The sequence below is a fragment of the Mirounga leonina genome, unplaced genomic scaffold (genome assembly GCF_011800145.1).
Source record: "Mirounga leonina isolate KUSES-001 unplaced genomic scaffold, KU_Mleo_1.0 Mir_107, whole genome shotgun sequence".
Classification (NCBI taxonomy): domain Eukaryota; kingdom Metazoa; phylum Chordata; class Mammalia; order Carnivora; family Phocidae; genus Mirounga; species Mirounga leonina.
Window position 1 is genome coordinate 5,360,472 of NW_023270233.1, and position 14,778 is coordinate 5,375,249.

At 57.2% G+C, this 14,778-nt stretch overlaps 1 protein-coding gene and 1 long non-coding RNA gene across 2 annotated transcripts in view; one reads left to right on the forward strand and one right to left on the reverse strand.

Moving 5' to 3' along the window:
• Positions 1-14,778, forward strand: part of LOC118018987 (collagen alpha-1(XIII) chain-like) — a 143,521-nt gene that overhangs the window by 84,699 nt on the left and 44,044 nt on the right. The window contains exons 11-17 of the mRNA XM_035017745.1: positions 775-801; positions 898-924; positions 1,721-1,747; positions 4,765-4,830; positions 8,394-8,501; positions 10,806-10,832; positions 11,623-11,658. Of these exons, the coding sequence (XP_034873636.1) occupies positions 775-801; positions 898-924; positions 1,721-1,747; positions 4,765-4,830; positions 8,394-8,501; positions 10,806-10,832; positions 11,623-11,658 (318 nt within the window). The remainder of the gene's footprint in view (positions 1-774; positions 802-897; positions 925-1,720; positions 1,748-4,764; positions 4,831-8,393; positions 8,502-10,805; positions 10,833-11,622; positions 11,659-14,778) is intronic.
• LOC118018994 lies at positions 756-7,308 on the reverse strand. The gene is made up of 3 exons (XR_004681533.1): positions 7,121-7,308; positions 6,186-6,303; positions 756-901 (listed from the first exon to the last, which is right to left on the reverse strand). It is a non-coding gene; the product is annotated as an uncharacterized LOC118018994 (long non-coding RNA).

Genomic DNA, 14,778 nt, shown 5'->3' on the forward strand with positions numbered 1-14,778 from the left:
GGAGCAGGTCCTCAAAGCACGAGGCGCGTGTCCTCCCCTCTTCCCTCCACACCAGCCTCAGGTCAGCTCCTGAGACAACCAGCTGAACCCTGTGTCCTCCTCAAAGGACAGGGGTCCACCCTGAACCCAGACTTCTTTCTCAGCCCTGCAAACTTGACAAGACACCCCAGAAGGAGCCCCAAGACCCCTTTTGTTCCTCTGAGGGGCCCAGAACATGGCTCAAGTCGCCAACCTCCTGCTTCCTCTCTTCACCAAAGGTTTCTCCAAAGCCCCCCGCATGTACCCCGAAGCCCTTCTGGCTCAGTGGGTTTCATGCTGAGGCAGTGCTGAGCAGAAGACAGAATGTGCCAGCGTCCCCTAGAGGCTTTGGACCTCTACTTCTTGGCTCCATGAGGAGATGGCCATGCGTGAGGCAGGACAGCCCACAACAGCAGAGCACCCCCTGAGGTGTCCATGCAGCCTCCTTCGCTGCTGGCCCATGAGGGGACAATGGAGGAACGAGGAGGGATGGTGTCTTCTCTTTATCACGGCCCCGTGCGGGCACCAGTCACCTAGTCACACCCACAATGGAGGAGGAAGCTGAGACTTGCTGGGTGGGCCACACCACCTAGAACATCTCGGGCACAGGAGGACCAGGCCATGGGTGGTGGAGGCCAGCCTTCAGGACTCTGTGCATTAGCCCCGGGCCCAGCACGATCCCCACCCGGGGCCCACACCTCTGCCCCTGCCCGGCCTCAGTGCGCCCACTGACCTGTGTGTGTTTCCTCCCCGCAGGGCCTGACGGGTCCCCGAGGACAGCCGGTTGGTACCTCGCCCTCAAGTTCCCCAGCAGGGAGGCTTCGGGCCCCTGGGGCCTTAGCTTCACTTTCTAACTCTGCCATTTCTGTCTCTTCATAGGGACCTCAAGGACAAAAAGGAGAAAAGGTAAGCCTGATAGAGGTTTCCTAGAATTTTCATCACAGGAAACCGCCTCCCTAACAGTAGAAAGTGGTCCAGAGCGGTTATTTTCAAATGCTAGTGTTTCTCCCCAGAGCCAGGGCATCCTCGGTGGTGCCGCAGTAGGTGAGAGAGAAGAGGGAGGGTGCTCTGGAGGAAGGGTGGCTGGGAGCCTGGCCCTCCGCAGACTCCTTCTCTGCCCAGCATGCTTCCTGATGCACCGTCATGCGCCTCTAGGGTTTTGAGGTGTCCCTTTGTAAACCACTGGCCTGACTCCCTTCCTGGCCTCGTACATTCTCCATTCCCTTAAATTTCTAATGGAGACTCTGCTGGGCTGGCCTTGGGCGAACGGTACAGGGACCTGGCACCCCCACCTCAGAGAAAGCATCTCCGAGGGCCCACAGCCCGCCTCCATGTCTGCACTTCCCATCCAGGGGCTCCTGCTCAGGGCCCTTGCGTGGGCCCACCCAGAGGGTCGACCTTTCTGGAAGCTACCTCCAGCCGGGCATGGAGCATAACTCCTGACTGCGGTCATGGCAAGTGGGATATGGCAGCAGAATCCTGTCCTGTGTTCCATGGGGCCGTGTCCAGGCATGCCTTCGGGGTTTCTTCTCTGCTGCCAGCCAGGGGAGAGGGAGGGAGTTAGTTCTCCTGCCTCAGACAGTTAAATCCAGGACCAGTGCAGGGCTGGTGGGTGGAGAGTACGTGTGGTCCTGAGGATGCTTCTGAGGCGCAATTTCCCCAGAGTGCCTAACGCCCTCTTCTCCTTCCCTCCGTTCCCCAGGGTCAGTGTGGAGAGTACCCACATCGGGTAAGTGAACCCCTAAAACTGACCCATCCCTGGGGCACCGCCCCCAGCTCAGCCTCATCCACCTGGGGCCCCCAGCACCCACAGAGGTTGGGGAACAGAAGCATACACCCCCTTCTGTACTCAGCAGCCCCAGAGCAGCTGTGGGGGAGGGGGAGCCGGCCCCCAGGAGTGTGCCCGGTGGTCCGTAGCGTGCTTGTGCAGAGCTGGCCTCCAGCGCCCGTGTTCCCCCACCCGAGCGTGTCTCCGGGTGTTTGCGCCTGCGCTGGCCGGCGTGCAAACCTTCCAGCGTGTGTGTGCATCTGGAACTCCGGGTGTCTGGCCCTGCGTCTCCTCTGCACATCCCCTCTCTGTAAGGCCGTGCAGCTATGTGAGTCTGTGGGTCTGACTCCCTGCCCGGCGTGCGTGTGTGACTGGGTGTGCATGTCTGGCTGCCTGCCCCGGCTGAATCAGAGGGACTTTTGGGTTAGTCATTGCTGCAGATGACCCAACCCTCAATGGTGGGAGATAACTGGGGGCTGGTTGTATCGATTCAAGGATAAAGTCTCTGCTTTGCCTCCTTTGTTGGGGGCTGGTTGTATCGATTCAAGGATAAAGTCTCTGCTTTGCCTTCTCCAAAACAGGGTGGGGATTTCTGAGCTGGGATGGTCTCCCAGTCACCCCCAGGCCCCAGCTCCTTCCTTTGCTTTGCTTTGTCCCCAGATATAGAGCCCAAAGCCTGCTGCAGTCCTACTAGGAAGCTGCAGAGGTGGGCACCAGTCGTAAGGGGTCATTCTTGGGACAGGGAGGGCGAAGATGTGGGCCCTCCGGTGAGAGCCCCAGTGAGCTGGGACCAGAAACATGTCGCTCTCAGACCCTAGTATCTTTGTGTGCCCATCCCTGTGCCACGGGCCTCACTGTGCCCAGAAGCACACACAGGATGTGGCTTCCCGGGCTGCCACCCCATCAGGCAAGGAGACCAGGGAAGTGGAGACAAGTGCAAGTCAGGCTCAGAGTCAGCACGGCTCCGGAAGGCCACCGGGAGGCCTTTCTAGCAGTGCCCTGCCGCTCGGACTCTGACCCCTGGGTTCCCGGGCCAGGGAGAGGCTGCAGGGGGTCTTCACCACAAGCAGCTGGGGCAGGGGTGGAGGCCAAAGCCGGGCTCAGCCCCGGGCAGGGCGCACCGGCCGGTAGCCGCACAGACAGCCCAGTGAGCAGCGTGTGCTCTGGGGACGCAGGGGCCCTGGTGTTCCGGCCCGCCTGGTCCTGACACAATAATAGAAGGTCAGCTGTGTTGATTTGAAATGATGGACTCACAGGATTGTTATGTTACCCGAAAGAAAGACAGCATCCCCCGGCACAAAAGACAACACAACAGCAGACACGTAATTGGCAGTGTGTCATCGTCCATCCTTAGTGAATGTGTGTGTGTGGGGGGGGAACGGGGAGGAAGAGAGTGAGAGAGCAGGGATAGAAGGCTCCAGAAGCACCTTGGCCACGGAGTGCAGCAAAGCTATGGGCGGCCATGGCAGGGTAGGGAACAAGTCAGGCAGGGGTGAGAACAGGTTTGGGTGCTCAGCTGTTGGACAGAGCAAGGCAGCGGGCACCCCCCTGTTGATCTGGAAGTGGGTAGGAAAGCAAGGGCGCATCTAGGGAGAGGGGCCTGTTGGTTTTCCCAGGGCTCTGTGGGAACGGTGTGGGTGGCAGGCCTCCAGGCTCACAGGATAACAGGAGATCCAGGCTGGTCCTTGCCTCTGCTCCAGCCTGCAGCATCCCAGGGAGGGAGGGAGAGGAGGGGTGGGGAGTGGGGGGACGGAGTACCCTGGGACAGAGAGCAAGGCACCTGGTATCTGTGGGCTCCAGCACTCATGCCCCGGTCACCCTGTCTCTGCCACCTCGGTCCCCTCCCACGCCAGGAGCACCTAAGCAGCACTCTTTCGGCTCTGCACTCCAACCAGATCATTACCCTCAAGGTTTGTGGATTCTGGAAGGTCTCCGGGCCCCTCTCTGCTAAGAGACTCCCTGAACGCAGAGCCCAACATTGCACGTCCCTGGGCCCCACAGTGGGAGGTGGCAGGGCTCTCGGGGCAGCCAAGGCCCCTAAAGACAGCAGGGACCTGGAAAGGCCACAGTTGGGCTCCCAGTTCTCAGCCCAGGTGGCCCCCGGTTCTTAGCACTCCTCCCAGGGGCCACGTGTGAGTTAAAATGCTTTCAAAAGCAAGAGGTCAATTATACACCATCTTTGTTGTCACATGGGCTCTAACCACTTCCTAAAGCCGCAGGGCACTCAGCTTCCATTGGTAGAGAGACTGGAAGCAAGGAGAATTTCCAAAAATGAAAATCACATTAGATAATGTGATTGAATGTTGCCTTCCCCCAAAAGTGGTTGAACATGCTGGAGACATCCTGGCCCAGCCTTTATTTTCCAAACCCACCAGCCCCAGTGGGAGACCTCAGCAGCACTTAGCTTGTGCTCACGCTGGCCACACCCTCGGCCGGCTCAGCCCCCGGGAGCCCGACTTGGCACTGTCCTTGACCATCCTCCTCAGATTCGCTGACGCTAGCCTTTCTCGTTCAACCAAAAAAAGAACCCAGTGGTTGCCACACACCAGCCTGGCTTTGAGTACCAATTTAGCTGGTCCTGTGGCTCCCGACCAGAGCTTCTGCATCTGCTGCCCTCAGCCCAGCAGCCCCCGTCCTCAGCCAGGGACAAGCTGGGCCAACAGTGCAATGGTGGGCGTCAGGAGGCCAGTCTCTCCCAGTCAGGGGGTGCTGCTGGCCGACACCCTCAGGGCCACACTCCACCTTCCCGGATGGTGTGCCATCCAAGGGCAAGCTCGGCACTGCGCCCCCTCAAGCCGCGAGAGGGCGCCATCGACACCTTCCCTCCCTGTGCCTCATGCCTGCTAATCACTCTTCTCTCTTCCTCTCCTCCCCTCCCACTTGGCCACCCTGCCTTCCTGGCGACACTCGGCATCCTTCTGAACATCTGCGATCTTTGGCCTTTGCCCTCTGGCCTTCCAACTCATCTCTCTCCTCAGCTGCTGCCTCTCCTCAATTCAGTGCGACTGGCTCCGCCCCCAGTCATAAAAAGACGGACCTTCCAGGTAGACACCACCCCTTTGTCCAGACCACGTGTGGCGTCCCCAGGGGCTTGGCAGGTCTCCGGGCCCCGACGGGCCAGCTGGGACGGTAGACAAAGGCAGAACCCCACTCTACTTCAGTTCAAGTCAATTAGACAGAACGGGACCCGTGAATGTCACAGATGTGGACATACACAACCCCCGAGCCCAGGAGATCCACCAACACCACACACCCCTGCTCCTCAAAACAGCGACAGCCACCACTGGGTGGTGGGTGCCAGCCACTGGGCTGCGCCTTTGACAGGTCAGATTTCATTTCATTCTCTCAACCGTTTTATGACTCAGGCATGATCATGCTTATTTCACAGATGAGGACTCAAGGTTCAGAGACATGAAGGCGGTTGCCTGAGGTCACACACCCAGTAGATTGCAGGGCACCCAGCTTCTCAGACGCTTATGAGCTGTGGGGTTGGAGGCAAATTGCTTAACCTCTCTGTGCCTCCGCTTTTCCATTTGTAAAATGAGGGTATTAACCATTCCTACTGCATAGGGTTATTGTGTGTGCAGAGCGCTTCGGATAGCTCCTGGTGTGGTTCCAGTGCTATTCGTAAATTGAGGCCCAGAGGAGTGAATTTGTGCCCAAGATCCCACAAACAGTGAGAGGCAGAATGGGAAGCCGGCAACCAGGTCTTCAGACCCCACACTCATGGCTCCCTCGGTTGGACCTACACCCTTTATATTTAGAAAAGGATTGCTTAGCACCTGATCACTTGTCGCCTGAGTTTGAGGAGTGAGGGAATTTGCAGAGGGAATGTAGCCCACACCCAACAAGTGTAATCATTGTGAGCAACTGCTTCCTTCTTCCTGCCTTACGCACCCAAGGAGGCTGGGATAGAACCAGGTTACAAATAACAGAAAACAAGAGACTGCAGAGCCAAGGATCCAGGCATAGGCATTGCAGCTGGATTCTAGGCCAGGCGGCCCACGGCTGCCACTTACACCCCCAGCCCTCCTTACGCTGTGCAGGGGTTACCCCCATGGTCGCGGGGATGCTGGAAAGGGCGGGGCTCTGAGATGTTCTCTGAAAGCCGGACAGCAGGGTCCAGAGCCACTATCTGGCCATACTCAGGAGTCAGGAGCCCAGAGGCCAGCAGTTCAGGCTCCTGATTGAATGAGGCTGAAAAATCCCTCCAATTAACAGCTAAAAATACAGCAGGACACATGGTGCATGTGCTACCCGAGCCTGCGTATCCCATTACAGCAGCCAGATCCTCGAGAGCCTCCATGTGCTCCCAACGCTGACTCCAAGCATGGCTCTTCAGGAGACCCCCTGGCAGCTCAGAGAGGCACCAGCCCCTGCCCCCGTCACCTGCCCCTACCTGTGTCAGACCCCATTCCAGAAGAGCTGTCCTTGCTTCTCAGACTGGCCGTTCGCCTCAGCCCCCAGGAGCCACCTCCTGGCCTTAGTTGCATTAGCCACCTCCTGGGCTCCAGGCGCTGCGATAAGAATGCCACATGGATTATCTGGTGTAATGTCACACTGGCCACCCCGGGGTGCAGGGGCCGTCATTGTCATGCCCACCTTACGGATGAAGAAATTGAGAGGGTGCCCAAGATTCCATCCAGGCTCCTGCACATTACTCCCTCCCTTTTCAAGAGCAAGGCGTGGGCGAGCCAGAACTTTCTGTGCTGCCCTGACCTGGTTTCCAAAGCAGAGAGGGAAGCATAGGGGCCCCTACTCTGCCTGCTGCAGAGTCTGCCTGGAGATTAGGGTTTTTCTGCTGCTGGCCATCATGGGACATAAAAAGGCTTGCCCATTTCCTATCAATAAACCAATATTGTTTTACAGGCTCTGTAAGATGCTTAAACATTGAGTCTGACATTTGCTGAAAGAGGAAGCTATATGAAATATGATGTACTTAGCAGATGGTGTTGGAGGTCATTTCCAAAGTGCAGAAAGTTGGACAGTGAGCAGTTGTTTTTTTTTTTTCTGGGGGCTTATTTGGAATGAATAAGAACAGTCTGGAGTTCCAGGTTTGGGTCCTGGCTCCCCACGGAATTCTCCACGTGACCTCGGTCAGGGAGCTCAACTTCTCTGAGCCTGTTTACTCTTCTTTGGAATGGGACTCGTGACCCATTTCTGCCCCCGCCTCTTCCTCTGTGCCCTTGAGTGGCTTCTCAGAGGGTACAGCAGGATGAAGCCCGGGCCCCAGCATGACCATGCTGGGTGCCATCTGCGCTAGGATGTCCCAGCCCAGCGAGGTTCTGGCAGGTGCTGCTGGAATCCCACAGTTCCCACTCTGAGATTGCTCACCCCTTGTTTCTACTCATCTTTTCCTCCCGTGGGGTTGCAGCAGGAATCCTCAGCCCCCTGTTCCTGTCACAGAGGGCTGCTGAGAGCTCCCCGAGAGGGCTAGCCGGCCTAACGCTCCAGCCGGCCATGTCCCCCTGCATCCCAGCCTGGAGCTCACCCGCCTGCCAGGCTGTTCTGCTTTAGTCAGTCTGCAGCGATCGGCCCCTTCTCACAGGAGCTGAGCCCAGACGGTCCCTGGAGAGCTCACTTAGAAAATAACATGACTGCTTCGGTCTAGATCTAGGAGGACTCTGGTTGGCCCCCGGCCCCATGATGTGGGTCACATGGACCAGGCTCTCTCCTCCTCCTGAGGAAACACAATGCCACCCCTAGCTCCCTGGGCCCTTGGCCCAGCCTGGACACAGGCACAGTGGGTGACGAGGGCTGGGCTCAGAGCAGCTGACTGAGGAGTGGGGGCGGGGCAGAAGAATACTAATCGGGACCCATGTAGGCATACGGCACTTGGCAGGTGTCAAAATCAGCCAAGCTCAGGGCTGCAGACTCAACTGTGCTCTGAGGCCAGGCACAGATGACGGAAGTGACCGAAGCAGGCCGCACGCAGAAAGGATGGGGGAGCGGGGGCTGAGGCACCTGGGGAACCCAGGCCAAGCCCGAAGGGTGTGACTGCCCGCGGGGACGTGGGCCCCGAGCGCCAGGGCTCCCAGTGTGACATCAGAAGCCCCCAGTCCAAATGTTTTACACAAGATCGCGTGCCCAGTGGTTTAGTGAACCACACCAACTTCTGTGGCCTCTGACCTAAGGACCCCCTATGACACTCAGGGCCAGAGAATCAGACAGCAGAAACAAGGGACTGCTGCTGTCGTTGAATGCCTGGGAGGCCCAGCGTAGACAGAGGATGTGACTGCCACACGGAGGGAGGGGCCGAGGCAGGCTGGGCTGAGGACCCCCTGGGCCAGACCCCCAGCATCTGAGTGGGCCGGGAGCGTGCTGGCGGTCAGGCAGGGTCATCTCGCTCACTCCTCTGCCTCTGCCCCAGCAGGGCTCTTGCTCTGGGACCAGCTGCTTGTGCAGCAGGTCCTCTCTGGACAAACCCCCAACTCTTGGGGGCCTAGTGTCTTGGCCATCTCCTTGCTGCCACTGGTCATCACCACCATGCCACACCGCCTGCCCACCAGAGCCCACCACGGGGCCTTCACCGGGTGCATGGTACTGGGGCGGGAGCTGCTGCCCAGCCCCAGGGCTCTCCTCTAACTCTTGTTTCCACCAACATCAGGGTGAACAGGGCCAGGCCGGCATCCAAGGCCCACCGGGGCCACCAGGCCCCCCTGGACCGAGCGGACTTCTGGGGCCCCCGGGACTGCCAGGGCCCATGGGGCCACCCGTACGTATCTTCTTTCTCTCTCTACCACCTCCTCTTCCAAGATCTGTCCCAAGAATTCTCTGGAAGCATCCAAACCTTACATCACTGATGAGAACCTGGGTCCCCACCCAACGGTGGAAACACCTTAGCAAGGCCACTGGACATGGGTGGCTCTTGCAAGTAGCTGCCCATCCCTGCCACACTCACCTGTTGTACTCTGGTTCTGAAAACCCAGCTCTGGGGCCAGGCCTCAACAGCAGCCATCGACTTCCAGGGAGGAAATCGCTAAGAGGCTGCCCCTTTTGTGGCTTTAGATTCCCAGGGGTGGAATTGCTGGGTCGTGTGTGGGCCCAGGAGCCAACAGGTGCTCCCTCCAGGCAAGACAACGCTCAGGCAGGAGTAGGTCAAACCCAGGGTCCACCAAGCCCCACCTCTCCAAGCCCTGGCCAAGACCCCGCTCTCTCGACATATTTAGTGCAACTGAGCAGCCAAGCAGGCATCTGAAATGGGTTCTTTCAATCTTAGAGCCAAGACGAATGTCCTATGTTACTGAAGGGACAGGGTGAAGGACAAAGCCTGTCTAATAATGTTTCTTTCACATGATTGAAAAAGAACTGTTTTTGTTTCTTTTTTTTTTTTTTTAAAGATTTTATTTATTTATTTGAGACAGAGAGAATGAGAGAGAGAGAGCACATGAGAGGGGGGAGGGTCAGAGGGAGAAGCAGGCTCCCTGCCGAGCAGGGAGCCCGATGCGGGACTCGATCCAGGGACTCCAGGATCATGACCTGAGCCGAAGGCAGTCGCTTAACCAACTGAGCCACCCAGGCGCCCCAAGAACTGTTTTTGTTTCTTATGACAAAAGCATCATGCATGCATTGTGAAAAATTTGGAACACGGACAAAGAAAACATTTTAAATTATCTATTTTGCCATATCCAGAGTTCACCATCATTAACATTTTGGAGGGTCCTGCTATTTTTCTCCTTAGACTTGTCTGCTCGTAAACATTTTCCAGGTTGGTCACGTGCTGAGTAACGTCACAGTTTGTGTCCCATTATGTTTTTCACTTAACACCATAAAGCACACCCTTGCTTTGGGCCGGAGTCTCCCGTGAAATGAATTTTAGGGCTGCTGGGCCTATTTACGAGTAGTTAAAGAGTTCCCTCCTGTGATAGAGATCCCTGAACATAAATGTGTGTGTGCATTTCTGATGCTTTCGCTGCAATAGATTCCCAGCGATAGAATGGCTGGGTTGGCGGTGTCCCTGCCACTCATCAAGTACGGCCGCCTTCTGTGTCGCTCGGCCTCACATCTGGGCCTCGCAGCTGCTCTAGCTGCCGACGCTGAGGCTCAGTGTAGGGCCCCTCTAGGCCAGCGGCAGCTCTGGCCACCCAGGACACCCAGCGTGGCAGCTCAGCTCGGTGTGAAAACCTCACTTGCCTGCCCTCCTGCCCAGCTCAACCTCCACAATGAATTTTAAATATTTCTATGTTTTGGGACCCTGGGGAGAAAGACTAGTCTCACTGCCATGGGTTTGTAGATGGGAAAACGGAAAACCCGAAAGGAAGTGAAATTTAGGAAACCAAACCAAACCAAGCTGAGAGAATCCCCCCAGAATACCCCAAATCCACTTTTTCGCTGACCCCGGCCCCCCAAACACGTCGGGTTCCCACTCACTGAACCCAAGCCTCGTGGCTTTCTTTGTTAGGGTGTTTATAAAGAAAAAAACCAGGAAGCATGTTTTGAAATCCATGGAAACGGACCAGACTTGGGCATCTTGCTTTTCTCCAGCCTGCGTGTGCTGCCCAAACCTCCGCCCCAGACCGCGGTGGAGCCAGCCTGCCCTCGCCTCTGCCCTCGGGCTCCCGTAGGCCCGGGGCCCACACCACCTCCCCACGGCACCCTGGGCCGAAGGAGACAGAAGACTCCCCTGAAGGCTGGCGGGGCCAAAGGCAAAACCAAGGCTCTGCTGGGCAGGGTCGGCGTCCCAGGGCGGGGTCCCAATTAGGAGGTGGGTGGGTGGGCAGGGACGCGGACCAAAGCACACTTGTCATCTTAACAGGCTGCCACTGACCTATTTTCCAGTGGGTGAGCACAGCAGAGATGCCCACGGCGCCCACACTGGCTCCAAAGGGAGCTGTGAGCCTGGTGTCCCCACACACATTCCACAGGTTTCAGATACCGTTCCAGGATCCTCTAGCTCTGTTCTCTAGCACACCCACAGCTCATGAGCACTCCTCTGCCCCAAGCCTTCGCAGCAAACACGCCGACCTGTGCTGTTTGCCAGCAGATTCCATCTGCACTCACCTTGCTCTTGCTTCCACAGGGCTTACCCGGGCCTCCTGGACCGAAGGTGAGGGCCCTCCTGGGCGGTGCACTGAATGGGTGGGAGAGCTCTCTGTGGGCTACTGAGTGAGCAGCTGAGAGTGACCTCCGTGAGAGATGGGTCACGCTTTGCTCACTTCAAAGTGTCACCCTCCTCCTGGTAACAGCTTGGGTCCCACAGAGATTGCACTTGTGTGCCCAGGCCCAGCCAGTACTCTGACCAGTATGGAGGCTGTGGTACCCCCTTCTGAGGAGCTTAGAGTCTGGTGGGAGACTCCAGGTTGATGCCCGGGGCACCGTCACAACATCCCAATAAAAGAGGGTTTCCTACAGAGTCAGAACTGGAAGGGACCTTCGGGATCATCTGGTCTCTTGGGAGACCTTGTCTGGAAGCCCATGTGTCAAACCGACTCTCCCTCTGAAGCGGGGTGGGCCTGGGCCTCGGGGGACCAGGAGCTGCAAAGCACTGACCCTGCCCAAGCATTTTGCACGTGTGGAGGCTGAGAGCCCTGGGGGCAAGTGACTCGTCCCGGTTCGGCAGAGAGTCAGCAGCAAAATTCAGAATCAAAAGCAAAATTCAGGTCTCCTGGGCCCCTGCCAGGTGGACCCTTTCCACCATGCCTCCGCCTCTGCAGGATGGGGACTTGTTGTGAAAAGAAGAGTCTCTGTTGGCTTCAGAGGAAGCAAGCTATTGTTCCAGGGAGGGCTGGAGGATTTACAGTCACTGAGAAGAGGAATGGCAATGTGAGGGCAAGAGAGCAAGCCAAAATGGGGCATTTGGGAAAATCTCACTAATTTTCTTCTCTTTGTTCCCCCAGGGAGACCCAGGAATCCAGGGCTACCACGGCCGGAAGGTAGGGAGGAGGGGGAGGGAAGGACCCTACGTCCCCAGTGGTAACCAAGTAGGGCCCCACCACAGCGCCAGCAGGGGCAGGACTTGGTCACGCACACGCATGTCTGCACACACGCTTGCCCAGCGTGAGCCTCACATCTGTGAGGTGGGCTGCACAGGAGTTTGTGTCTCCATCTGGGGAGGAGGAGGCTCAGAGGGGCAGGGCCTCAGGCTATCAGTGGCCCAGCCCGACCCCAGACCCAGGTGAGTCTCCCACCGACAACCTGCATCCCTGTGTCTCTACCCAGGCAGGCCAGGTTTTCACTGGCCCCCGAGGGCCTAGTAAATGGGAGCAGATTACCAGGGTCCGCCCTGGGCAGAGCTCCATGCTGAGCACGGTGGGGGCTACAGGGGTGGGGGTCCCAGACCTTCTTTCTGACAACCTGCAGTCTGGAGAGACAGAAGGATTCCTGTACAAATAACCCTGGTGAAGGCAGATTGTGCTAAGCAATCATCACAAAGCATTGTGTGAATATGGATGGTGCGGGTTAGAGAGATTAATTCCGGATTGGGAGGAGTCTGTGAAGTCTTCTGGGAGAAGACAGCCTGGGAGCTCCATCCTGGTGACTGGGTGGGTGTATCCGGGTGGGTATAGCTGTGTAACAAACCATCCCAAACTTCCTGGCTTAAAAGGATGATTTCTCTCATTCTGGTGCTGTGGATGGGCCATCTGGGAGTTCTGCTCCTCTGGGCTCACTCATGCAGTTGTGTCAGATGATGGAGAGAGAGGCCAAGCCGTCTCATCCACGTGTTGGGTGGCTGGTGCACGCCACGAGTGCGGGGGGGAGCCTCTCTTTTCCCTGCCATGGCCTCTCAGCCCCCAGTAGGCTACACAGCTGTTCTTACAGCACGGTAGGCCCAGGGCAGTGTTCAAACCTGCCAAGTCTGAGTGCGCGAGAGCTTTTCCAAAGCATCCAAGGCCATCACACTTTCTGACGTCCTATTGGTCAAAGCAAGTCACATGGCCAACTCATGTGTCATCCGTGGGGAGCGGGGAAGGGACTCTGCCTCTGCTTCTCGTGGGAGGAATAGCAAAGCATTCATGGCCATTTTTACCCACCACTGTTGTCCCTCAACCAGGAAACCTGAAGGGACATGGCATTTTATTTTATTTTATTTTTAAAGATTTTATTTATTTATTTGAGACTGAGAGAATGAGAGACAGAGAGCATGAGAGGGAGGAGGGTCAGAGGCAGAAGCAGGCTCCCCGCCGAGCAGGGAGCCCGATGCAGGACTCGATCCCGGGACTCCAGGATCATGACCTGAGCCGAAGGCAGTCACTTAACCAACTGAGCCACCCAGGCGCCCCAGGGACATGGCATTTTAGACAGGGAAACAATTTGAGCAAAGGCCCAGGGGTGGTCATTATAACAATGATAAAACATAAAAATAATCTTAGCCATAGTCACCACTTACTGAATGCCCACCGTGTGCCCAGGCTGTCCTTCCATGTGACTGCCCTGCGAGGCTGGTACTGTTCTCCCATCTAACAAATGAGGAACCTGAGGCTTGCCCAGAGTTTCATGGCTTGCGAGTGGCAGAGTAGGAACTCAGTCTGGCCTGGGTCCTTCCGGTGGCACCACCCGCTGCGGGGAGCCCCGTGCAGCGCTCCAGACCTGGACCCGGGCTGCAGGAGAAGAAAGGAGGCAGGAAGGAAAGGGGGGACAAGAAGGGGGAGGGATTTGGGAAAGGGACAGATTGCTCCAGAGAAGCACATTCCTCACACTCTATAATCGGGCGGCTGCCATCACTGCATTGTTTTATGGGTGTTTGGAGGGGGATGAAATGGCAGGACCTGAGAGACCTTTAATTTGTTCTGCATAAACTGAGAAGTTTGTATTGTGTCGGGAAGTGGAAATTATAGCCTCTGTGGTTGCTTCCAACCACGCACGCAGACTCGCAAGACTTACTGCCTCCTGGTGCAGTGCAGGCCCCCAGGGGCACAGCAATGCCAGTGGCGGGCATGTGCATTCGTGGGCCAACTGGAAACCCGGTGCATCCGGAAAGGAGGTTGGGGGTCTAATGTCCTGAGGATGGAGAGGCCTCGGCTTAAGGCTGTGGTGTCAGGTGACTCTCAGGAGGCTACAGGTGCCCGTCCCACAGTCCCAGCCCCACTGGGGCCGCGGGGGTCTTGAGCCAGTGACCACTATCCCCAGACAGAAGTTTGCTTCCCATCAGAGCTCTGAGATCAAGAGGCTAACGCCCAGGGACAAGTGCCACAATACTTCACATCTCTGATTCTGCCAAAGTTCACTCGGTCCCCATCCCACCTGGTCCTCACTGTGACCCGTTAGAGCTCTTTATCCCCCTGGTACAGATGAGAAGTTCAGAGAAGTTACTGCTTTGCCCAAGGTTGTACAGCTGGTGAAGGATCATGCTGGAACTGGAAGCCGGGTCTCACACGCCCAAGCCCCCAGGCCAGTGTTCTTGTCCAGGCAGCAGAGGGTCTCAGCCTAGGCTGAGCTAACTGTGCACGGTCCCTCCTCCCTGTGCCTTCTCTGGGATGTGGAGGCTTATCTCCCGAGCTTCTTTTTTCTCTCTCTTCTTCTCTCGGCTTGGAATGGGGCATGGGGGGTGGGGAGAGAGCTGGCTGCTGGGAAGAGGACTTTGTCCCCACCCCACCACCCAAGGAGGAAGGAGCGAGTGCTGGTGGTGGGAACACCCAGCTGGGACAGAGGCGGTGGGACTGCCCCTATGTTTGGGGTGTAAGGGGAACCCATGGGGTAACCGACAGACCCTCCTCATCTGCTTCAATTGCCCTGTCCCGGAGACTTGATACACATACAGGGAGGTCTTTCTTTCAGCAAGGGTGGAATTTAACTCTTAGCAAAGATATTTCTTGGCCTGCAGAGTTTGCCAATGATTAGTTCCGTCCATCATCACCGCTGCCGCCCTCCCTCCCCCCCCCCCCCCCCCCCCGCTGGACCCAGCCTGGCATCCTCTCAAAGGCCAGCCAGGCTAGCAGGGCAGGCTTCCTCTCTAGCTCCTTCGGATCAAAGACCAGTGTGGCCAGCAGGCCCTGCGCTGCCCCCAGCCCTGCTTGGGACCAGCACTTCCGCCTAGACACCGCGAGCAGGTTTGC